We start from the raw sequence: 24,560 nt of genomic DNA, 5'->3' as shown, positions 1-24,560 counted from the left end.
GTTGTTGTTTTTCTTCTTTGTCAATTAAAACAGTGGCTTTGTCTTTGCTACTTTCCTATAAGGGTGTAGCTGATGAAGCTCTTTGGCACAGTTGTTGCCTGCGCTGTCTCTCCAACATCATTCAATGTAACTCATTCAGAGTTCTTAGAGGTCTGTTGATGGCCTCCCTCACTACGTATGTTGTCAGAAAAGCCAAAATAATCCACTGGGTTTCAGTCTTGTATAACAATAAAATGTGAAAAGGTGTGTAGGCCCCTTCCACGGGTTGATAACCCATAATAATATCAAGACTACTGCAGTGCCTCCACACGGCCCACCATAGTAAACTGGCTCCCTTGCAGCCTCAGGCTAAGCTGCAACTGATGGCAGGCAGACCAGGCTTGGCAGTCATCTGTGACCAGGAAAAAGAAAACTACTCTGAATCCAAACTGGGAGGCTGGCAGATTCCACTAAGCCGCTGCCTTGCATGTTTTGAATTTTTAGTCAATGGCGAGGCTCACCACTGAGAACTGTGTTTGGTGTCAGGAAGGACAGCTGATTAATAAAAACCTTGCCAAACCAAAATAAATGGCCATTTGACTTTTTTACAACAAACAAGACTGGGGGCTATGTCAATACTTAGTGAGCCCACGTGAATGTGTGAAGGCTTTAAGAGGCAGAAGAAGAAAATAGTTTTAATGTAACTTCAGTTTTCATTGTAATATTCATAGTGAAGAATGGAATTGAAACCCTAATCAGTGAACTTGCGATAAAACCTCGATTTGCTACATTTTTCCCAACACTGTGAACCAACACAATGCCAGGATTTTACCCAAAACTTGCCAGTTGAGACACAGCCAGAGACTGTGGAAGATTGTGGGTTCGCTTCCCGGTTCCTCCTTGTGTGGATAGCGCTTTGAGTAATGAGAAAAGCACTATATAAATATAATGAAATATTATTATTATTATTATTATTATTATTATTATTATTTTTAAGCCAATAGGCCTCAGCACTGGAGAAGAATCTATAAAGTGCTGATTGATAAATGGTGTCTGTTCACACCAGCATCCCATTGTTTGCATAGGCTCCATAGTCTTGTGTTTCACAGGTTGCTGCACCCCTTCTGATGGTTTGAAAATACCTGAGCAACTTCTCGCCCCCTAATTTTTATCCAACGGATGTTAAAATATTTGAACATTAGAAAAATGTTGACGAGACCAGGCCATTCAGCCCAGCAAAGTTCGCCAGTCCTATTCACTTAATTCTCCCAAAATAACATCAAGTCGAATTTTGAAAGTCCCTAAAGTCTACCACACTACTTGGTCACTTATTCCATGTCTCTGTAAAGAAACACTTCCTAATGTTTGTGCAAAATTTACCCTTAACAAGTTTCCAATTGTGTTATCATATTCTTGATGAACTCATTTGAAAGTCACAGACTTGATCCATAATTTTAAATACTTTAATCAAGTCTCCAATTAATCTTCTATTGCTTAAACTAAGAAAGGCTCTGCTCTTTTAATCTTTCCTCATAACTCATCCCCAAGCCTGGCCGCTCATATTTGGACTTTTTAGCTCTGCTGTGTCCTTATTGTAGCCTGGAGACCAAAACTGCACACAGGAGTCCAGTTGAGGCCTCACCAGTGTGTTATAAAGACCTGAGCAGAACCTCCTGTGACTTGTACTCCATACGTCAAGCCGCTCTATAACCTGACAGTCTGTTAGCCTTCTTAATGACTTCTGAACTCTGTCTTTATGAGTGCAAAAATGTGAAAAAACTGTAAAATATGCAACTGCAAACGTGTAATGATTCAGCAAATTCCAGATTGTCTGCCAATGCATTTATCTTGGTATTATCTGCAAACCTAACCAGCTTGTTACTCATATTATTATTCTTTGTTGTTAGGCCTTTGTCAGAATGCCTCAAATCCCATACACTTACCATTGTTTATAAGCTATTGTACTTTATAACTTCTCCCCTCCTTCCCTTCTACATCTTTAACCTCAAACAATTACAGAGTAAAAGACAAACAGAAGTTAAGTCACAACTTTAAATAATTTATTATTGGAAATACTCATAAAATAATAACAATAAGCAATGTACAAGTGAATATTGGCAACCATACAACCTGATAAATGCTGATGTGTAGTTTCATGTGGCACACGGACTTGTTAGTTACTTCTGATGTCTCAAGTTAAGTCAGCAGTTCTCAAGCTGTGGGGCGCGCCCCCCGTGGTGGCGCTGAAGCTGTACAAGGGAATAAATAATGAAGAATAATGAAGGGAATAAATGAACAAGACATCAAAATTATTTTTTTCAGAGTTTGAACTCCAACTGACAAAATCTCTTATGTAACACAGTCACAATGACACAGATATGAACTAACTGACGTGCAGCTCCGCTGCTGCTGCTTTTATAGTCGCGTATTTTCAAGCCAGAAAGTTCGAGACGTATCGGTATCTGTTGCGAACATTCGGATAACAGTAGATCAGGTGATAATGCGGCATGACTGCACCACATTGGCAGCATAGTCAATATTGATAAATTGAGTTAAATAATTTACTGAAAATTGGGTTATTCACATGATACAACTAACAGCAGTATAATATTTGTCAGACAAAAATACGTTCGTCTCGCGCAGATTGACTTCATCAGTGTCCTCGTTTACGAGATTTTTAAAAATTAAAACATATTTAATTGTTTCTTTACATAAAAAATAATTAAGAATAAATACTTTATTCTTTGTTTTTGGGATTAGAAATACAACCAAAAACCACACAAGGCATTTAAATAGTTATTAAAGCCGTTTAAAAAAAATAAATTGCAAATATTTCATCGAAGTTAGCCGAACACATTCAAATCTTATGGAGGAAAAAATGATAGGATACCGCAACACCACACAGGTATCATACCTTTGTTAGTTGTATCAGGAGTTATTCTCATCTATCTTATTATTATTCCGTGGGCGTAGAATTATTCCAAGTAGAAAAGGGTGGGGGAGTGGGGGGCGAAATACAAAAGTTTGAGAACTGCTGAGTTAAGTTATCATTTCTAGTTTTCTTCAGGATGGCCCGAATGCCACTCTCAATATGGCTGCTTGGCTGTGCATGTCAATGTGGACTTCTTTTCAATTCATGGTGTGTGAGATTCTCCTTCATCATGATGGTGTGAGAGAGAGATAGGGAGTGCTAAAGCAAATGAATGTATACATTCTTTGTCCAAATCCTTACCCAATAATGCGTTGAGTTATTGAATAGCCTCTGATTCAAGCCTTTCCTGAACAGCCATACTTCAGACCAATGGGAGCACACGATAACATTCACACCTGCCCCCCAAAAACATTTGTTGTGCTGAGGCTTCCCAGTTAGGTAGTTTGGCTTTCCTGTGGAGTTGATTGAGAGAGTCCTGTAGAGAATCTCTTGCCAAACTGATTTTACACACTTCTCCCATCCCTGTCATAAAATTCACTTTCCTTATTCGGTCCTAAGTGCGGTGTGTGTGTGGGGGGTGTTAGTTAATCATCAAACCATTGCTGTTCTTATTAATGATTTAACATTCCCAAGGAGACTGGCAGTTTTGGAAGCATTAACAGCCTCTGGAGAAATGTATCAGGTTGTGGAGAAAATGTCAAGCAACAAAAACATTGCAATTGTTTCAACAGTCAATGACCAGATTTGGCATAGATGTCTTATTACTCAAAATTCAATGATGGATATTAATTTATTCTCACATGTATTGATGTGCTTTGTAAGGACTAACTCCGAGATGGTGGATTGGGTTGTGTTTTGTGTTCACCCTGATGTTTTATTTTTACAGATACTTGATGCTAAGGAGTACCCTATTGTTTCTTTTTGGGAGGACATTTATGATTAAAAGAATAAGTAAAAAAATGCAAAGCCCTGGAGTTGGAGATTGCTGCCTACTTTGTGATGCAGATGCCAGGGGCATTTTATAATAATGTCAAGCACCGACTTAATGGCAAGGCCATTGTGGCACACGGCAAGGGATCTTGATCCACCGTGACACTTGGAAGAGAGTCGGACCATGGGAGGGGTACTGTTTTTCCCTGGGCGCAAGAGGGCAGCCACCCTGGATTCCATCAGAGCCACGATAAAATGGAGCTGGGTCCCGTGGCCACCACCAGGGTGCGCCTGGATGGTCCTACAGTCCTGTGTGACGGAAGTGCTGCTGAACCAGGAACTGTGTATGCGCGGAGTGCTTCCGGGAGCAAAGGCAGAACTTCCACCACACTAGGAAGTGCTGCCAGAAGACCATCACTCAACACATCTGGGGTGGGATAAAAGGGGCCACCTCACTCCCTTCAAGGGTGGAAGAGGACGGAGCTTGAGAGAGAGGAGTGGAGGCGGCTGAAGGAATAAGGACTGAGTTAGTGTTGGGTTTTGTGCACGGTCATTGTGTTGTATGGTCTCTAAATAAACAGTGTGTTGTAGACATCTGGAGTCGTGTCTGTCTGTGGTCGGACTTTTACACCATTTAGCCTGTCATCTAGAAAATCTTCTAACACATATTTAAAGAAAAAAGAAGAATCCCAATCCACCATCCTTTACCATCTTTTGCTGTGGCAATGCGTAGAAGGTGTTGCAGTGATGATGCATAATGCAAGACTCTGTGCTCCCTTGTACAACCCTGGTGAAGTTTTGATTTTCATATTACTTGTGTCATGAAAGGCAGTTTTCTAGTATAGCTTAGTTCATTGGTAACATGTATGTAAGACAGAGATGTCCATGATAGCTCAAAGACCGCATAACATAAATAATACTTTAGCAGATGCAGAGAGCTCAACACATCACCTACTTCCATTTACAGGTCATTTTGACAGAGGAAAAAATCTGAATGGTGTTAAAATGTATGTGTGCAGAGAAGCATCCCATGATATTAAAATGAAGTCTGCCAAGATGGGTGAAGGTTAAGTGTTGTGGTTTACACCACACAGCTGACTGCCTTAGTGTCTCCTGATTATCCACTATGAGATACTGAAGGCTAAAATAGCAGAATACAACAACACAGTCCGTCTTGAGAGGCACTGTTATTTCTCTAGAAGTATAAATATTAATGCTAGCAATCCCAGAGTCTTATTCTCTATGACTGATCCTTTGCTAAACCCTGGTGTCTCAATGGAATGCCTCCTAAAAACTTCCAGTGATACTTATGAGGCTGTTGCTGTATTTTTGAATAAAAAAAATTAATGAAATTAGAAATAATATAGTACACCTCCCCAATACTGATCCTCTTAAACCCCGGTACTCCATTTTAAACAAATTAAATTCTTCCACCAGGATAGATTTACCTGATTTAGGAGTTGGTCTCGTCCACTGAGAGAGATGGACGTCTGAAGCAGAGCTCCTTTAAAAGCGGTGTTATTTTTTATATTATTTCCTTATTATCCAGAGATATCCTGTATTTATCCAACCCAAGGGTTCTACTACAATATACGCAAGCATATATAAACATGAAATGGAGAAGAAAACTAAAGCTACATCCAAGCCCAGACCAACAAGTCCAAGTTCAAGCTCAAGGTACGGCCTTTCAGAGACTGACATGGAACAGATGGGTGAAAGCCCAGACTCCTCGGGACCACGGTCCACAGCGTCGTCTCCAGTTGAGAGCGAAATGGGGAGCGGATGTGCAAGTGATGCAGGTCACGATAGCTCGCCGATTGGAGAAGATCAATTGAAACTGGAAAAGGCCTTGCAGTCCGCACTTTCACCTACTCCACACGAGCCGGGACCATCGGCTGTAATAGAGCCAGCCGCTTCACCTACGGTACACGAAAGCAGAAATGATCTGTCCGAACTGAAGGTGATGATCACTGAGCTCAAGCAAGTGATAAAGAATGATATAAAGAAAAGCGAGAAGGCAAGTGAGAAGTTGTGGCGGGAGCTGCAAGAGCTGAAGCAGGAAAATAAAGACTCGGAGAAATACCTATATAATCACTTTGAGGTGGTGTTTAATGGTATGCTGAAAAAAATCGAGGAGCACATTCAGGAAAACACGTCTAAACTGAGCACACTTGCCGATCAGCTGGAGGATGTTAAGCAGACATTTACGACTCGAATTGAAACAGCCGAAAATCTAGCATCCACCACTGATGGAAAAGCAATAGCTGCAAATTCCAAATGCAAGAAACTCGGAAAATGACTTGCTGCTTTGGAAGATGGAAGCAGAAGAAATAATAGAATCAAAGGTCTACCTGAGAATCGTGAAAGTCCAAACCTGGTGAAATTCGCAGCTGAACTATTTTCTACAATAATTGGAGAGGACTTTAAATCAGATACCGAGATAGCAGCAGCTTATCGCATATGCGGATCAATTACCTTCAGACCTAGGTCTTTTATTGTCTGCTTCGAGAGATTACTATGTAAGTTAGATGTAATGGCACTCCTCAGACACAAGCAAGAGATTATATTTGAAAATAACCACATTTGTATTTTCCCTGATTTCTCTCCCGCAACAGCTGCTAAATGTGTAGCCTTCTACAACATTAAATAGCTGTTACGGCAAGCCGATATGACATACAGCCCCTTGTATCCTGCCAAACTGAAAATGGATGTTCAAGGCCAATACTACATCTTCTCCAGCAAGGAGGAAGCAGAAAGGCAATTAAGAAAGCTAATCCCAACACTATTTTGAAACAGTAGTGAGTCGCATCCTGTCATGACATGGCAAGGAGATATCACCTGCTGTCTGATCCACTTGTAATGATAGGGTTATTATAATTATACATCCTTTACATTACTCAGACGCTTTTTATTTATGTTTAATTAATTACAGTTATAGATGTGTGTGTGGAAGAAATTAACCCTTTTTTTTGTTTAACATCATACCCTTGGTTTATTGTTATTGTTATTATTGCATTAGTACTTACTATGCTTATACTGGACCACTTTCTAATACCATTCCCTAGGTTTATTATCTTAATAATATAAGATTGCTGAAAATTATATTTTATGCTTATAGTTTGCTAATGATTATATTTTAGGCTTATAGAATTTAGACTATATTGGCAATAGATATCTCTATTTTTTAATCCTAAAATACCGCTGCGTGGGGGCTTGTTTTGCTTTGGATGTGCTCTGTCTCTGGGTATGTCAAAGGACTGGGACTTTGTGAAGTGGGGTCCAGGCTCACGTGGGGAGGCAAAAGAGGGGGATAAGGGGGCAGAGAAAGAGAGCAGGCTATACTTAATCTATCCTTTTAATCTTTATAATTATAACTACCAACATAATAATAGGCTGCATGGCAATAACTCCTGGGGAAATAGGAAATTAAGGTTAAAGCAGTCTCACTTCCAGTCAAGATTATAAAATGACATAAAAAATTCAGAATCAATGTCTCTATGATGGGACAGTTAACTTTGTGAGTTGGAATGTTAAAGGCCTGAATCATGAATTAAAGAGAAAGAAAGTATTCTCTCACGTAACAGGTTTAACCGCTAAAATAGTATTTTTACAGGAGACCCACTTACTAAGCAAGAATCAGTTCTGGCTGCAAAAAGACTGGACTGGCCAAATGTTCCATTCTAGCTTTACAAATCAAACTAGAGGTGTGGGACTTCTCATACATAGAACAGTCTCATTTGTAGCATCAGATGTAGTATCTGATCCTGAAGGGAGATATGTAATGGTCATGGGTAATTTATTTAACTGTAAAGTGATTTTGATAAATGTTTATGAACCCAATGTTGATGATAGGGAATTCATGCAAAATGTATTTGCATCCATTCCCATTGTGAACACTCATAAAATTATACTGGCTGGGGACTTTAATTGTGTTTTAAATCCACTCTTAGATAGGACTTCTATCACGTGGGGATGACATCTAACACTGCAAAGATAATTACACAGTTTGTAACTGACCACAACTTATCAGACTCATGGAGATTTCCAAGCCCAAATTCAAGAACATAGTCTTTCTACTCACCAGTACATCATTCCTACTCAAGAATTGATTATTTCTTTATAGATAATAATTTTTTGCCTACAATTAAATATTGCAAGTACGATGCTATTGTTATTTCCGACCATGCACCTCTGATCTTAGAGCTAAAGTCACTACACCCCACACACTCATCTAGCAGATGGCGTCTTAACCTGCTTCTATTAGCAGGCAACAACTGTACAGAATTTATATCCAAACAAATCAGTTTCTTCCTAGAGACAAATACATCCTCAGAGGATTCTGCAGGAATACTCTGGGAAACTCTAAAGGCGTTCTTAAGAGGACAGATTATTTCATATCTTTCCCACAGGAATAAATTAGAAACCAAGAAAGTATCAGAGCTGAAGCAAAATTACTAGAATAGATGAAGAACATGCTCAAGTGAGTCTCTACATAGGAAAAGGCAGGCTCTGCATTCAGAACTCAACCTCTTGACAACTAAAGAAAATGAACAACTAATTTATAAATCCAGACATCATTACTATGAACACAGAGAGAAAGATAATAAGCTTTTAGCTCAACAAATCAACAAGCAAGGAGTTTGCAATGCAATCCCAGTAATCACCAACACGAACAGAGACAAAATCATTGACCATAGAAAAATAATGCACACATTTAGAGACTACAATAAATCCTTATATTCTACTGAGTTTAAAGAAGAAAACACACATCTAATGCATTTCTGGATACATTGCAGATACCACAAATAGATACTTTTAGTGCGGAGGAACTGGATAAACCTCTGGCACTATCAGAATTACTAGATGCTACAAAGTCACTTCAAGGTGGGAAAGCAGCAGGCCCTGATGGCTACCCTGCAGAATTTTATAAGGCGTTCTCCGCTCAGCTAGCTCCTCTCCTAATAGCAACATTTACAGAAGCTAGAGACAATCAAATTCTACCTAAAACTTTTTGCCAAGCATTAATCACCATCTTTTCTAAACAAAATAAGGACTTATTACAATGTGCATTATACAAAATGTAGCAATGACACCATAGGGTGCTGCTGATATATTATAATTACTCAGGTCTCAGTGGCACACTCCACCAGGTCCCCAGTCCAACACACCAACAGGGAAAGTTTCAACAACAACAACTTTATTCAAAGGAGCCACCCTCAATTGAATGGTGTCCCAAACAAAGAAAATAGAATAAAAGCTTAACAACAGTGCAGTGAAAATTAATAAACAGTAATTAGTATCTTATGCAAATATAATATATACAATCCTATAACCTGTGCCTCTAAGCAAGCAGTATTTAATAAAAGCTCCCTTTATGCTCCCAGTCCTTCAGGAAACCTTCTTCCCCTCCCACCTCACTGGCCAGTGATACCAGGAAGACAAACAAAAAGAAATTTGGCACTTGTCTAGAGACAGCTTCAAACCCTCGCCTTTCAGACAGTCCAGCACCTTAATCAGGCGTTGCTCGTGCTCTTCAAGTGTCCTCCCGAAGACGATTAGATCATCTAGGTATACCAGTACTTCTAGAAGATGCATGTCCCCTACTGTCTTTTCCATCAATCGCTGGAAAGTCGCTGGAGCTCCAGTAAGACCCTGGGGCATCCAATTGAACTGATAAAAGCCAACAGGACAAATAAAAGCCGTCTTTTCTTGGTCATCTGAATGCATGGGAATCTGATGATACCCGCTCCTCAAATCCAGCACACTGAACCACTTAGCCCCTGTGAGACACTGGAGAGCGTCTTCAATTCTGGGAGTGGTATATTAATCAGGTATAGTCCTCCTATTCAAAGTGCGGTAGTCGATGCACAGACGGAGAGACCTATTCTTCTTCCGGACCACCACAATTGGAAAAGCGTAGGGGCTCCTTGAGTCACTGATTACCCCAGTCCGCTTCAGCTCGCCAGTCTGTTCCCGGAGGTCATCAAAGTCGGCCAGAGGAATTCTCCGAGACCTCTTCCGGAATGGTCTGTTATTCAGTCGGATGCGGTGTTAGACACTTTTCGCACAGCCCACATCAAACTCATCTCGGGAAAACATGTCCTTTCTTTCCGACAATATCGCCTGGATCCTTTTCTTCCACTCAGTTGGAGCTGGAGAGTTCTCTGGATAAAACCGTTCCTCACAAAGTTCAGTGGCTGCTTCCCTCACTGACGAAAGAGGTGCGACCAGGGTGACTGGTTTCACTTCGCCCAATAACATCCGGGTTTTAAGTCTCACCGGAAAGTCAGTGGTATTCCTGACACTTACAGTAACTTTCCCTCCATTAAGGCCCGAGTGGATATGGCCTCTGGTATCAGGTCCACAGTGGATACTGAGTCTCCAGCGGAGGCACCTTCCAGCATCACATAGGGTCCCGGTTGCTTCCAGGTCAGTCGTACTTCGGCTTTTAAACAGACAACCTCCCCTGGTTGCAAGACTCTTTCTCTTTTGCTCAGAAACCAGAGTTTTCCCACTCCTTCTGACGGGACGTCCTCCTCTTCGACAATACTCTGGTACACAGCTCTCAAAGATGGATGTATGTTTTCTTCCGAACAGCCTCTTTGTCCCACTATTGGAGTGAGCATCCTTCTCACCAGGTTGGAGTTTGTTCCTATGATCAATGAGCTTCCGGTGAACCCAGAGGGACGGGAACACACGATCGTAAGGGTGTCATAAGTACCTTTGGATGCAGCCAACTGTTGACCTGCAGTCAGTCTAACTTCCACATAACCATCATAGGGGAGATTCTGATCCCCGACACCTCGAATGTCCAAATTCTCTATCTTGCGTAAATGTAGGTGTTTAAGGTGCTTACCATAAAAGTCCCGACATAGCAGAGTGACCTGAGCCCCAGAATCCAGGACAGCTCTGGTGTAGATCCCCTCGACTTGAATAGGGACCACTGGAGAAGGCCCAATTAAGTCCTTGGGAACTTTTAAAGAACTTTCGAAACTAGCAGCCCTTGAGTTCTGGACGGTGGCCCTCTCTCTCCCTTGAGAATAGGTAGAAGACTTATGTGCATGTCTCTCCTGTAGTAAGGAGACAGACTCAGGCTTGAAAGTTGGAGAATGTGGCCCTGATGGTCCAGAAATTGTTACGGAGACATTACCATTCTGCCCTCTGGGCCTCTTCTTTTTCCTTTTTGGAGGAACTGAATTGAAGCTAGCCGAAGTCTTTAGGCACCGGTTGGCTCCTTCACCGGCGCCATTTGGAGTTTTCCGACGACTTTTTGACTTTGTAGTCTCTCTTGGAGAGCACTCAATATCTTTTCTAGTGGGTCGAAAGTAACTCTATCCTCTGTACACTGTGCCTGTAAATGTCCAGTTTTTCCCGCAGTGAAAACATCGTCTCCGATCTAAGGGCTTCTTGTTCGCGTGTTGAGTCCCGATGTTGTCTTCTCAAAGGCCAGGGATACTACAGCTTTCTGGATATCTCCAATAGACTGTCGTAATTCCTCTTGAGTCTGTATGACCTGCATAACCGATCTCTGTGAATCGTTGAATGCTTGCTGCAAGGTAGAGTGGGATTTGGCCACTTGAGTCACTGCCTGCATCAAAATGTCAAGAGTCGATACTTCACCCGTTGAGCCAAGGGGACCCTGAGTCGGGGGGTTTTATCTGCTGCTGCTCGTCATCGGCTGACACGTTCAGAGTGGTCAATGCAAAATATGTAGAGGTCCCAATGTTCAGTGAATTCAAAGTGGTGGCAGGCTGACACTTGGCTGCTACCAAAACTTCTTCCTTCCGAATAGTTTTCATCAACCTAGAGTAGGTCAATGGTTCATCTTGGCCCCTCACTCTCAGCTTCAGCAAGATAGGGTCCAGAGGTAGAGCTCCTCTGAGTATCTGGCGTAACAGCGTTTGGCTGGCGGTTTCAGGTGTCAATCCATCTTTCAGGATCACTTGGTGTAAGATCTTGTCTAAACGGGTGACAAATGTGGATAGCTTTTCCCCTTCCTTTTGGTAAGTATGTTCAAACAAATACTTCAACTCCTCACTGCTCTCGACATACCCATAAATCTCCCTCAAAGCTTCTAGGTATTCTGCTGCGGTGCAATCAGGCTTGTCTCGTTTCAAGTTTCGGATAATATCAGATGCAGGGGCCCGAAGACTTTCCACAATTCTCTGTCTCTTTATGGGATCAGGAGCTTCCCACTCACCCAGAGCTTGTGTGGCTTGATCAATCCAGGTCTCAAATGCTTCTTCTCCACTCGGCACAGGTAGGCTTCCGCTGAAGAATCGCAGTTTTTGGTATCCATAATTAATAGGTGAAGAACAACTGCGCACAAAGGTCTCTACCAGTCTTCCTATATCAGTGAAGAACGATGCAGGAGGATACCCTGGTATGGCTGTACTGGGTTCAGGAGAGAGAGTGTTAGAGTTCTGTCCCACCTGGGTAAGTCCTCCTGTTAAAAGGCTCTGCGAGCCTAACTGTATCAGTCTAGCCTCTATCTCAGTCGTCAACATTACAGTCTGACCCCGGAACCCACCAGGGAGATCTTTTCTCCATTCAACTAATGCATAGGTGTGAGAGGTGTTTTGGTCAACCTGGATGTCAAGCACGATTACACGTTGATCTGTTATTAGGGTGGAGATGGTCTGTCTTATTCTATCCTCTGACCACTCCAGCTGAGGAATATCTATCACCACGCTCTGCTCTGGTCAGCCATTTTGATTCCGGCACCACTGGACGGCACTGGTCAGGTCCATCACCTCGACTTGACTGGGATTCCCTGGCGATGTCATTCCCCTTCTTTTTATTTTTTCTTTACCACCTCTGACTGAGAGAAAAAGAATCCTGGACCAAGTCCCCAAATGTAGCAATGACACCCTAGGGTGCTGCTGATATATTATAATTACTCAGGTCTCAGTGGCACACTCCACCAGGTCCCCAGTCCAACACACCAACAGGGAAAGTTTCAACAACAACAACTTTATTCAAAGGAGCCACCCTCAATTGAATGGTGTCCCAAACAAAGAAAATAGAATAAAAGCTTAACAACAGTGCAGTGAAAATTAGTAAACAGTAATTAGTATCTTATGCAAATATAATATATATAATCCTATAACCTGTGCCTCTAAGCAAGCAGTATTTAATAAAAGCTCCCTTTATGCTCCCAGTCCCTCAGGAAACCTTCTTCCCCTCCCACCTCACTGGCCAGTGATACCAGGAAGACAAACAAAAAGAAAACGGCGTTGGGGCCCTTTGTTTCTATCTTTGGAGCGCTCTATCTCCAAATGGAGCATTTGTAATCCACCGAAAAGATATCTGTCCTCCAACTGGACTCTCCAAATAGGTGGCCACAATAGAGTAAAGTAAAGATAGGGATAATTGTGCGATATACAGCTCACCACTCCTGGGTTCTGGAAGACGCGGGCTGCAGACGCTCCTCAGTGATCCAATAATCCCCAACGGCCCCCTCGAAGCTTCGATAAAATCACTCCTCTCACCGGTTCCCCCAGGTCGATTCTCTCTCTCCTCCGCAAAAGTCTATTCCTCTCCGCAAAAGTCTATTCCTCTCCGCAAAAGTCTATCTCCCCCGCCCCCTCACTCTCCAAGTCCGTTCCCCGTCCGTCTCCGCCACCCCAAAAACAGAGTTCCCCCCTGTATTCTATTCCTGTCCTGATCAGCCGCTCTGCTGCCATCTAATGTCTAGTTCTTAAAATTGCAGCTACATGACTCTCTTATTCAGACATACACACACAAGATGTCTGTGTGCATAGCTACAAAAAAAAATTTTTTCTGAATAATGATGTTAAGATACTTTTAAAAATCATAGCTAGAACGATGGAGAAAGTTAGGGGCCGACACTTATCTTCCAATCTTCGACGCCTGTTTAATATAATATACTCACCAACTAAGTCAAACAACCCAGAAATATTATTATCATTGGATGCACAAAAGGCATTTGAAATGATTGAATGGAGACACCTTTTCACTTTCAAATTTGGGTTCAGCCCGAAAATTTGTGCATGGGTCAAACTACTGTATACCAATCCAGAAGTTTCAGTTTGTATTAACAACATTTGCTCAGACTACTTTAAACTAGAACTTGGTACCAGACAAGAATGGCCTTTGTCACCACTGCTATTTGCAATCGCCATTGAACCACTTGCAGTTCGCTGTCGAAATTCTTATCAGATAAAGGGGATTATCAGAGAAGGACTGGAACAGTTATCAGTTATATGCAGATGATATGGTACTGTATATATCAGACCCACAAAATACTGTGCCTGCAGTCTTAACAGCACTTACAGAATTTCAAAGATCTCTGGTCTCAGAATTAATCTGAATAAAAGTGTACTCTTTCCAGTGAATTCTCAAGCATATAATATTAGATTAGATACTCTACCTTTTATCATTGCAGATCAGTTTAAATACCTAGGGGTAAACATCACAAGTAAATGCAAAGCTCTTTATCAACAAAATTTCGCCATCTGTATGGAAAAAATTAAGCAAGACTTGCATAGATGGTCAACCCTTCATCTCACTCTTGCTAGAAGAATTAACATTGTTAAGATGAATATTCTTCCTAAGCTTCGTTTTTTATTTCAAAACTTTCCAATATACATCAATAAATCATTTTTAAGCAATTAGATTCCACAATAACCTCATTTATTTGGAACTCAAAACATCCACGTATCCAAAGAGTGACCCTACAAAAACCTAAAGCAGAAGATGGCATGGCTCTACCTAACATTTAGTTTCATTACTGGGCAGCAAACATGCAAAGTATAAAAACCTTGACACAAATAGATGAACATACGCAGGTCTGGTCCGCAATAGAAGTAAAATCCTGCAGTATTTCTTTACATTCCCTGCTTTGTGCGCCAATAAATGGAAGTTATCGTTGATATACTAACAACCCAATAGTGCTTCATTCACTCAGAATATGAACCAGTGTAGAAAGCATTTTAAGATGGAGAATCTTTTATCTCTTAATATATCAGAAAAGGATTGGAAAGTAGCAATGCAGAGAATTCACTCGAGCTCCATATGTGCAAAGCATCTAATTATTCAACTCAAAATTATATATCGAGCACATCTGTCTCACCTAAAACTGTCCAAAATGTTTCCAGGGCATGATCCAACCTGCAAATGTTGCAATCAAGTCCCAGCCTCACTGGGTCACATGTTTTGGGCCTGCACCAAATTAACATCATTCTGGACCAAAATGTTTAAGTGCCTTTCAGAGAGACTTGGTCTCACAATCCCTCCTAACCCACTAACAGCTGTGTTTGGTGCCCTTCCAGATGGGTTTAAAGTGGAGAAAGACAAACAAACTATGATTGCATTCACCACACTATTGGCACACAGACTTATTTTGCTAAACTGGAAGAATCCTAACTCTCCTCTTTTAAGTCAGTGGGAAACCGATCTTTTATACTATTTGAAATTGGAAAAAATCAAGTATTCAGTTAAAGGATCTGTACAGAATTTTTTCAAAACCTGGCGGAATCTAATCAATAATATTTTAAAATAAGTGCTTAAGGCACTGTGGAAGCAATTATCTCCGCTTTTCTTTTTCTTCTCCATCCATCTCTATTGGCCTATTAAACTCATCAATTTAGGTATGTTTACAAGCATTGAGTTTTACCCCGTTGACCATGCTCTCTCTATCAGGGGTGGGGGTCAACTTGTTTTCAATCCTATTTTTTTGTTAAAATTGATTTATTTGAATGGAATGATTACAATAAAATTAATAAAATAAAAAAAAAAGATTTACCTGATTTATATAAAATAATTTCTCAACTGAGACCCTCCACCTGTGTCCTTCACCCAATACTAACAAGTTTTTTTCAAAGAAGTATCGGGCGTGCTAATTGATAGTATTCTTGACATAGTAAACTCGTCATTAGATACGGGGGTTTTCCTAGACTGTCTTAAGACTGCTGTAGTTAAACCCCTGCTCAAGAAAAATAATCTCAACTCCTCTGCTTTTGACAATTTTAGACCTATTTCTAACCTGTCTTTCTTAAGTAAAATCTGAGAGAAGGCAGTCACTATGCAGCTAAATTATGACCTTAATAAACCTGCCATTCTTGAGAAGTTTCAGTCGGGTTTCAGAACAAATCGCAGCACAGAAACTGCACTCGTTTACTTGCAGGTAAATACTGACAGAGGCCGTTCATCTGTTCTCATCCTCTTAGACCTGAGTGTTGCATTTGATACCATTAATAACAATATTCTTAGAAGTCTTTTTAGTCAATGGGTGGGCCTCTCTGGCAGTGTCTTAAATTGGTTTTGAGTCCTACCCGGCGGGAAGAAAATTCTTTGTTAGCTGTGGAAATTATACTTTAAAGACACCTGATATTCTATATGGTGGTCCACAAGGCTCTATCCTGGGTCCGTTGCTCTTTTCGATTTACATGCTTTCGTTAGGTTAGATTATCTCGGGGCATAACGTGAGCTACCATAGCTATGCTGACGATGCACAACTGTATTTATCAATAGCGCCTGATGACCCCAACTCTCTTGATTCACTGACACAATGTGTTACATGTGTTTCTGAGTGGATGAGTAGTCATTTTCTCAAACTATATAAGGAGAAAACAGAAATTTTAGTGACTGGTAAAAATGGATATAATGAGGGTATTAGAAATGAACTTGATGCATTAGGTTTAAAAGTCAAGATGAAGGTAAAGAATTTAGGGGTAATTATTGACTCTGATCTGAATTTTAAATCACTTATTAATAAGATTACTAGGAAAGCATTTTTTCACTTAAGGAATAGAGCAAAAGTTAGACTTCTAATAATATTGCAAGATGCTGAAAAATTAGTTCACGTTTTTGTTTTCAGTTGGCTAGATTACTGTATCGCACTCCTCTCAGGACCAACCAAAAATGACATAAATCGACTGCAACGAGTTCAGAATACAGCTGCTAGAATCTTAACTAGAAAATGAAAATCCGAGCACATCACACCAGTCTGAGCGTCACTACACTGGTTACCTGTGTCATTCAGAATTGACTTTAAAGTACTGCTGATGGTTTACAAAGCCTTAAATCATCTCTGCTCCATCTTATATTTCAGAATGTCTTACACCTTACACTCCAAATCGTAACCTTAGATCTTCAAATGAGGGTCTGCTTAGAGTTCCAAGAGCTAAACTTAAAAGAAGTGGTGAGGCGGCCTTCTGCTGTTATGCACCTAAAATCTGGAATAGCCTGCCAATAGGAATTCGCCAGGCTAATACGGTGGAGCACTTTAAAACACTGCTGAAAACTCATTACTTTAACATGGCCTTCTCACAGCTTCATTTTAGCTTAACCCTGATACTCTGTATATGCATTTAATTATCATTGTCATTCAGGGTGACTCTAAAATTCGTACTAATCCCTACTTTCTCTTCTGTTCTTTTTCGGGTTTTCTTTGGTGGCGATTTACACCACCACCATGTAATCAAAGCACCGTGATGTCCCTACATTGATGGATTAATGGCCAGAAGTCCACATGAAGTCAACAGGACTGTCATCATCAAGTTCTTCCTTGTGAACCCTAAATGCCATGAGGACTGACTGAGGTCATTAATGTTAGGTAGAATGCCTAGAGGGGACTGGGTGAGCTTGTGGACCCCTGAAGATTTTTTATTTTTTTATTTTTTCTGTCCTCTCTGGCCAACGGACCTTACTTTTATTCTATGTTAATTAGAATTGCCTAATTTTATTTCTATATTTTGTCATTTTTCTCTTTCTTCATCATGTAAAGCACTTTGAGCTCCATTATTTGTATGAAAATGTGCTCTAGAAATAAATGTTGTTGTTGTGAGTTTCTTCACCAGCCACCGTCTCAGTAAAGCAAAATGTGAAAATAGTTTGTTTACAATCTCTTAAAAATATAGAATGAAATAAAAATGACTTGAAGTAATAAGGTGAGTTATAACTCTTCACTGCCTCATGAGAGTGTACCAAAGGAAAAGCTGTTCTTGAGTATATTTTCCTAAAATGTATCACCAACTTGAAACTATAAAGCTAAAGAATGAAAAAAAGATCAATGGTTGAGAAATAAATAATCAAGTTAAAAATGCCACCTCTTTTTTACGAGTAATTCAGCAGGACAAAAATGAAACAGGTTTATATAAAGAAAAACAGCATCTAATGATGAGGAAATGCTAAGAGTTTTCATAACCATACTGTTATTTGTGGGGGCACACAAGTCACTTTACCTCTTGTTGAAACTGAATTCTGGAATAGAAAAAAATCAAAACTGATACTGAAGTATATTTTGATGTAGAATTAAAGATTCCACTTAAGCTGATCTGCATTATTCCTTTATGGGGTCACACCAGGAATCGGCTTCCAGAGAGAGATGGCTTCCTGTGACTCTTTCTCTGTGTCCATCTGTCTCTGTCAACTCAAACACCAGCGCCACAGTGCAGCATCTGTACACTTGTACTGGCCTTCTCTCTCCTCTGTCTCCTGCTCTTACTGGCTCCTTTACATCGCCGTTGTCTCTCTGACGTTTCTGTTCTCTATCCCCTGAGTCTCAGTCTGATGCTGCTAAGGTGTACAATAGCAGCTCTCCATGGAGACACTCTCCTATCTCCTATCTCCATTCAGGAAGCAAAACATGGATTCTACAACAACAAAACACATTGCTGCAGAAAATACAGAAAATACGATCTTCATCGTAGAGGATGACCATCTACTAGATAAATGTCAACCTGAATGGTTTGTATAATAAAATACAAATATATAAAGCATGTGCTACCATAAACAATTTATTATAGGCAGGGGCCGCACCTTGTTTGCAGGTATGTTTGTTTTTTTGTTCTCACAGGACTTTAATGTCCTATTGAGTTGTTCTACTATACTTGCTTATACTTCATTGTTCTTGACAAAATGTAAAATATTGTTCCCTTTTGGTACTTTTTGCACCAAAGTGTTATGAAACTCTTTCTTAAGAAGTCTTCCCTGTCTTAAAATCAAACTAAAATCCGGAATAACTTCTTTCCCTGTTTTGGCCTTTAACAGCACATCCAAAGCATATTTTAAGAACACATTTATATATGTGAGTATAAATTTATATCCATCTCTACCAAATCTGATTGACACTTGTCATCGACCGTTGAAACAATTGTTCTGTTTTTCTAGAACTTTGCCCATGTTGTTTTGTACACTCAGTAGGTTTTTTGTCCACTCATCCACTCCAACACATTTTTTCACTTGACATTTTCTCCACAACCTTATACATTTCTCAAGAGGTTGTTAATGCTGCCAAACCTACCACTATCCTTGAGAGTGTAGTAGATTCTCTTTAAAGTCTTTTTGTACATCCTCTCTCTATGTCTGTCACTCATACTCTCTGTACCTTCTGCACAGGCTGGCGCTGTACTCACCTAGGACTAGGATGCCTTGTTCTGCCCCATAACTGACTTATCTTGTTTCCTCGCAGGCCAAAAGTCGTCCTCGGCTTCCAAATCTGCCTGGTCCTTTTCAGACCATGACTAAGATGGCCACTCCTGTCTGACTACAGCCAAGATGGCCGACTACTTCCAATTGGATGACAGCCAAAATGCCTGATGCTTATCAAACCACACATATCAGGGACATACTAGAGAGAGGAACTTCCGCTAACTAGGCTACATCTTGGTGGAACCGGAAATCTAAGGGTGCATGACTTACACCAGTCAAGTTTGTGATCGATATTGCTGCCATTTTATACTTTTTATAACTTTTTTATTTATAATCCAGAGTTCACCAAACCGGAACCCCTCAACGCCCTGGCTGCGCCTAGAAATTCTGTCCATAAAAGTTATGAACAGAATCGGTGACAAAGGGCAGCCCTGGCGGAGTCCAACTCTCTCCACTGGAAACAGGTTCGACTTACTGCCAGCAATGCGGACCAAACTCTGACACCTGTTGTACAGGGACCGAACAGCCCTTATCAGGCAGTCCGGTACCCAATACTCTCAGAATACCCCCCACAGGATTCCCCAAGGGACACGGTCGAATGCCTTTTCCAGGTCCACAAAACACATGTAGACTGGTTGGGCAAACTCCCATGCACCTTCCAGGATTCTGCTAAGGGTGTAGAGCTGGTTCACTGTTCCACGACCAGGACGAAAACCACAGTGTTCCTCCTGAATCCGAGGTTTGACTATCTGATGGACCTTCCTCTCCAGGACCCCCGATAGACTTTTCCAGGGAGGCTGAGGAGTGTGATCCCTCTGTAGTTGGAACGCACCCTCCGGTCTCCCTTCTTAAAGACGGAGACCACCACCCCGGTCTGCCAGTCCAGAGGTAATGTCCCTGATGTCCATGCAATGTTAAAGATGCGTGTCAACCAAGACGTTTCCTACAACATCCAGAGCCTTGAGGAACTCCGGGCGTATCTCATCCACCCCCGGGGCCCTGCCACCAAGGAGTTTTTTGAGCACCTCGCTGACCTCAGTACCAGAGATGGGAGAGCCCACCTCAGAGTCCCCAGGCTCTGCTTCCTCATTGGAAGGCATGTTAGTGGGATTGAGGAGGTCTTCAAAGTACTCCCCCCACTGACCTACAACGTCCCGAGTTGAGGTCAGCAGCGCACCACCCCCACCATTTACGATGTTGACACTGCACTGCTTTCCCCTCCTGAGACGCCGGATGGTGGACCAGAATCTCCTCAAAGCCATCCGAAAGTCGTTCTCCATGGCCTCCCCAAACTCCTCCCATGCCCGAGTTCTTGCCTCAGTAACCAAGGAAGCCGCATTCCGCTTGGCCTGCCGTTACCTATTAGCTGCCTCCAGAGTCCCACAGGACAAAAGGGTCTGGTAGGACTCCTTCTTCAGCTTGATGGTATCCTTCACCGTTGGTGTCCACCAGCAGGTTAGGGGACTGCCGCCACAACAGGCACCGACCACCTTACGGCCACAGCTCCGGTCAGCTGCCTCAACAATAGAGACACAGAACATGGCCCATTCGGGCTCAATGTCCCCCACCTCCCTTGGGACATGTTCAAAGTTCTGCCAGAGGTGTGAGTTGAAGCTACGAGCACAGAAGTCCAATAGCAAAACACTGCTCGGGTTCAGATCGGGGGGGGGGGCATTCCTCCCAATCACGCCCTTCTAGGTCTCAATGTCAATGCCCACGTGATCATTGAAGTCTCCCAGCAGAATGAGGGAGTCGCCAGAAGGTGTGCCCTCTAGCACCCCCTCCAGGGACCCCTAATAGGGTGGACATTTCAGACAGCTGTCTGACAACAGTTAGAACCCAACTCCCCACCTGAAGGTGGAGGGAGGCTACTCTCTCATCCACCGGGGTAAACCCCAATGAACAGGCTCCATGTCGGGGGGCAATAAGTAAGCCCACACCAGCTCAGTGCTTTTCACCGGTGGCAACTCCAGAGTGGTAGAGAGTCCAGCCCCTCTCAAGGAGATTGGTTCCAGAGTCAAAGCTGTGCGTCAAGGTGAGCCCGACTATATCTAGCCAGAACCTCTCGACATTGCGCATTAGCTCAGTCTCCTTCCTCTTCAGAGAGGTGACATACCATGTCCCAAGAGCCAGCTTCTGTAGCCAAGGATAGGACCGCCAAGGTCCCCACCTTCGGCCACCACCCAACTCACACTGCACCCGACCTCCTTGGCCCCTCCTACAGGTGGTGAGCCAATCGGAAGGAAGAACCACGCTGCCTCTTTGGGCTGTGCCCAGCTGAGCCCCATGGGTGCTGGCTCAGCCACCAGGCGCTCGCCTTCGAGCCCCGCCTCCAGGCCTGGCTACAGTGGGGGGCCCAAGTGACCTGCGTCTGGGCAAGGGAACAACAGCAACAACATTTATTTATATAGCACATTTTCATACAAAAAAATGTAGCTCAAAGTGCTTTACATAATGAAGAATAGAAAAATAAAAGACACAGTAAGAAAATAAAACAAGTCAACATTAATTAACATCAAATAAGAGTAAGGTCCGATGGCCAGGGAGGACAGAAAAAACAAAAAAAAAAACTCAGACGGCTGGAGTAAAATAAAATCTGCAGGGGTTCCAGGCCATGAGACCGCCCAGTCCCCTCTGGGCATTCTACCTCATATAAATGAAACAGTCCTCTTTGTATTTAGGGTTCTTATGGAAGGACTTGATGATGATGGTCATGTAGACTTCTGGCTTTTAGTCCATCAATGTTGGAGCATCATGATGCTTTGAGTAGGTGGTGGTGGTGCAAGCGGCCACCACAAAGAAACCGGAAAAAGAAACAGAAGAGAGAGTAGGGGTCAGTACGGAAAACACCATCCAAAGTTTTTGTTCTTCATAGGAGGTTTACTGAACTGCTCTTTGTCTCATCCCTCACCTAGGAGCAGATTGCCTTGGATGGAACTACCAGGGGCATAAAGCCCCGGACAACAGAGCTCCTAGGATTATTGGGACACGCAAACCCCTCCACCATGATAAGGTGGTTGATTAAGGAGGGGGGTAAGCAGACTTATCACCGCACAATACTGCCAACATTGCAATAGCTGCTAAACAAACAAAGTTCTTGAAAGCTGTGCCTCATTTGTTGTTTATAAAATCATTCAAGTTAAACAGGTTTTCAGATGCCACATTCAAGAAATTCCTATAAAATGGAAAAAAGGTCATCTTCAGTTACAGTTAGCAAGCAGAGAAATTCACACAGCAGAAAATCACTTTGCCATTTGTGCTTTTTGACTTACTTTTCCAATAAGTGTTTGCTCTTTACCTGAATTTTATCTTCATCTTCTTCATCATCATGCCATTACAGTCAATGTATTAGATGTTTTCACTTTATGGTAATGTTTAATCTTTCTGTTGATTTTTTTTTTTTTGTGGTTTGACATGAGACACTTTTCAATATTGATTATGGAGTTCTTTGTAAAAAGTTTGTTTTGAGAATAAGCAGCAATGTAAATTTAAAGAAACCAATGTCAGGCCACTATATACAAGATGGAAGAATAAAACTGTTATTACAGTGCCATGAGAAAGGATTCATCCTCCTGTTTTGTCACATTGTAATCTGCAATTTAAAACAGATTTTCATTTGGATTTTATGTCATTGACTTAACAATATACTCCAAATTGATAAAGGGGAATAAAAATAAAATACTTTTAAAACACGATCAAATCTAAAAGATGTGAATGCATTGTGAGACCTCTGCACTCTTCTGAGACTCTCCCCAATGGGACGACACACATAATCGTGACTGCCGCATCTGTTGAGGGCTGCTTGTCCGTCTCAGCGCCACAAAAACAACTACAAGCTGACTGCTGCCATGTGAAATAAGTGCCTGTCATCTGATGGGTGTTGCTATGAACATTATAACTTGGCCACTGCCCTGACCCTAACCCTGCCTGTTTGCTGTGTCTGAATGTAGTACAATAGTAGATCGAGCGACAGTAAACAACCATGCTGTTCCTGTTTTGAGAAAAACAGAACTGGTTTTGCTAAGTTACAGAGACTCAGCCTCGTCTTTGGGGAGCAAGACACCGACTCACAAGTCAACAGCATATAAAAAGTACTGATATTGGTTAACTTAAATAAAGGTGAGACTTTTAATTTCAGCAAGAAATTACATTAAGCCTAGAATATATTTGCTTCCAAATGATATCCTAAATGAATAACAAATAGAACATCCTCAAATCATAAGTAATATTATTGTATTTAATTCAATCTTTATCTTTGTAACATAAATAGAAACTCTAGGTGTTAAAGAAATCAAATCTGTTTCTCTTACTTGCTCAGAAATCCCCCCATTGTTACTCCCAGCACTTCAAGGTGTTTCAGGCTCTGCACAGCTGATGCTCTTCTGACTTTATAAAGCCAGTCTGCCAACAGGTGTAGCTTGCACTTCTTCTTTAGACACGTGATTTCCAGGAAGCTATTTGAATTTAAATTAGCTATTTGCTCCAAAGAGAAGAAAAACTTTCCTGATCTTTAGATATTTTTATTGTATATGGCTTTTTGTAAATCCTAATAACAAAGTAAAACGTAAATTTATTTGCATGGCCAGACCCTAAGACAGTAAAATTAGATTTGATAAAGGAGTCAGCCAGGAGACCATCCCATCCACTTCTAAGCAAATTCAAAAATTCAAATTCAAATTTGCCTGACAGGAACATTTTTAAGGACCAGGTAGCCCTGCTCATGTCCAACAGCAGATGAGGACACACACCCTCCAAACGCTACAATATACGTTTTGAAGGTAGCGGCTGTGGAGCTCACTGACAGGAGGATGGTTGATAGATAGATAGATAGATAGATAGATAGATAGATAGATAGATAGATAGATAGATAGATAGATAGATGAAAGGCACTATATAATAGATAGATAGATAGATAGATAGATAGATAGATAGATAGATAGATAGATAGATAGATAGATAGATAGATAGATAGATAGATAGATGAAAGGCACTATATACTGTAAAAGATAGATAGATAGATAGATAGATATGAAAGGCACTATATATAGATAGATAGATAGATAGATAGATAGATACTTTATTAATCCCAAGGGGAAATTCACATAATCCAGCAGCAGTATACTGATACAAAGAAACAATATTAAATTAAATAGTAATAAAAATGAAAAAAATTAAAATAAAGATGCAGTTTGAGTGGAAGGCAACTGTTCTGTTGCTACAGATAAAGCGGGGGCTGAACAACAGACTTCAGCAGAGTGGTTAAGATCCTCACATTTCCAGCACCTGTGTCCCTCTGAGTGGCCCCTCGGAGCTCTTGACTTAT

General features: G+C 41.4%; 1 protein-coding gene across 2 annotated transcripts in view; it reads right to left on the bottom strand.

Annotated features, from left to right (window-relative positions):
- The window catches only part of LOC120515261, a 489,908-nt gene extending 466,278 nt beyond the window's left edge, over positions 1–23,630 (bottom strand). The window contains exon 1 of one of the 2 annotated variants that reach the window (XM_039736101.1): positions 23,548–23,630. In XM_039736101.1, coding sequence (XP_039592035.1) covers positions 23,548–23,567 — 20 coding nt within the window. In that variant the 5' untranslated portion in view covers positions 23,568–23,630. Of the gene's footprint in view, positions 1–2,109; positions 2,229–23,547 lie in introns of those variants that run through there. The other variant, XM_039736111.1, reaches the window with a different exon arrangement.
- Positions 23,631–24,560: the final 930 nt, after the last annotated feature.

Source organism: Polypterus senegalus, chromosome 1 (assembly GCF_016835505.1).
Source record: "Polypterus senegalus isolate Bchr_013 chromosome 1, ASM1683550v1, whole genome shotgun sequence".
Classification (NCBI taxonomy): domain Eukaryota; kingdom Metazoa; phylum Chordata; class Cladistia; order Polypteriformes; family Polypteridae; genus Polypterus; species Polypterus senegalus.
Note: the sequence above shows the minus strand (reverse complement) of the source record. Positions and strands in the feature narration are given on the sequence as shown.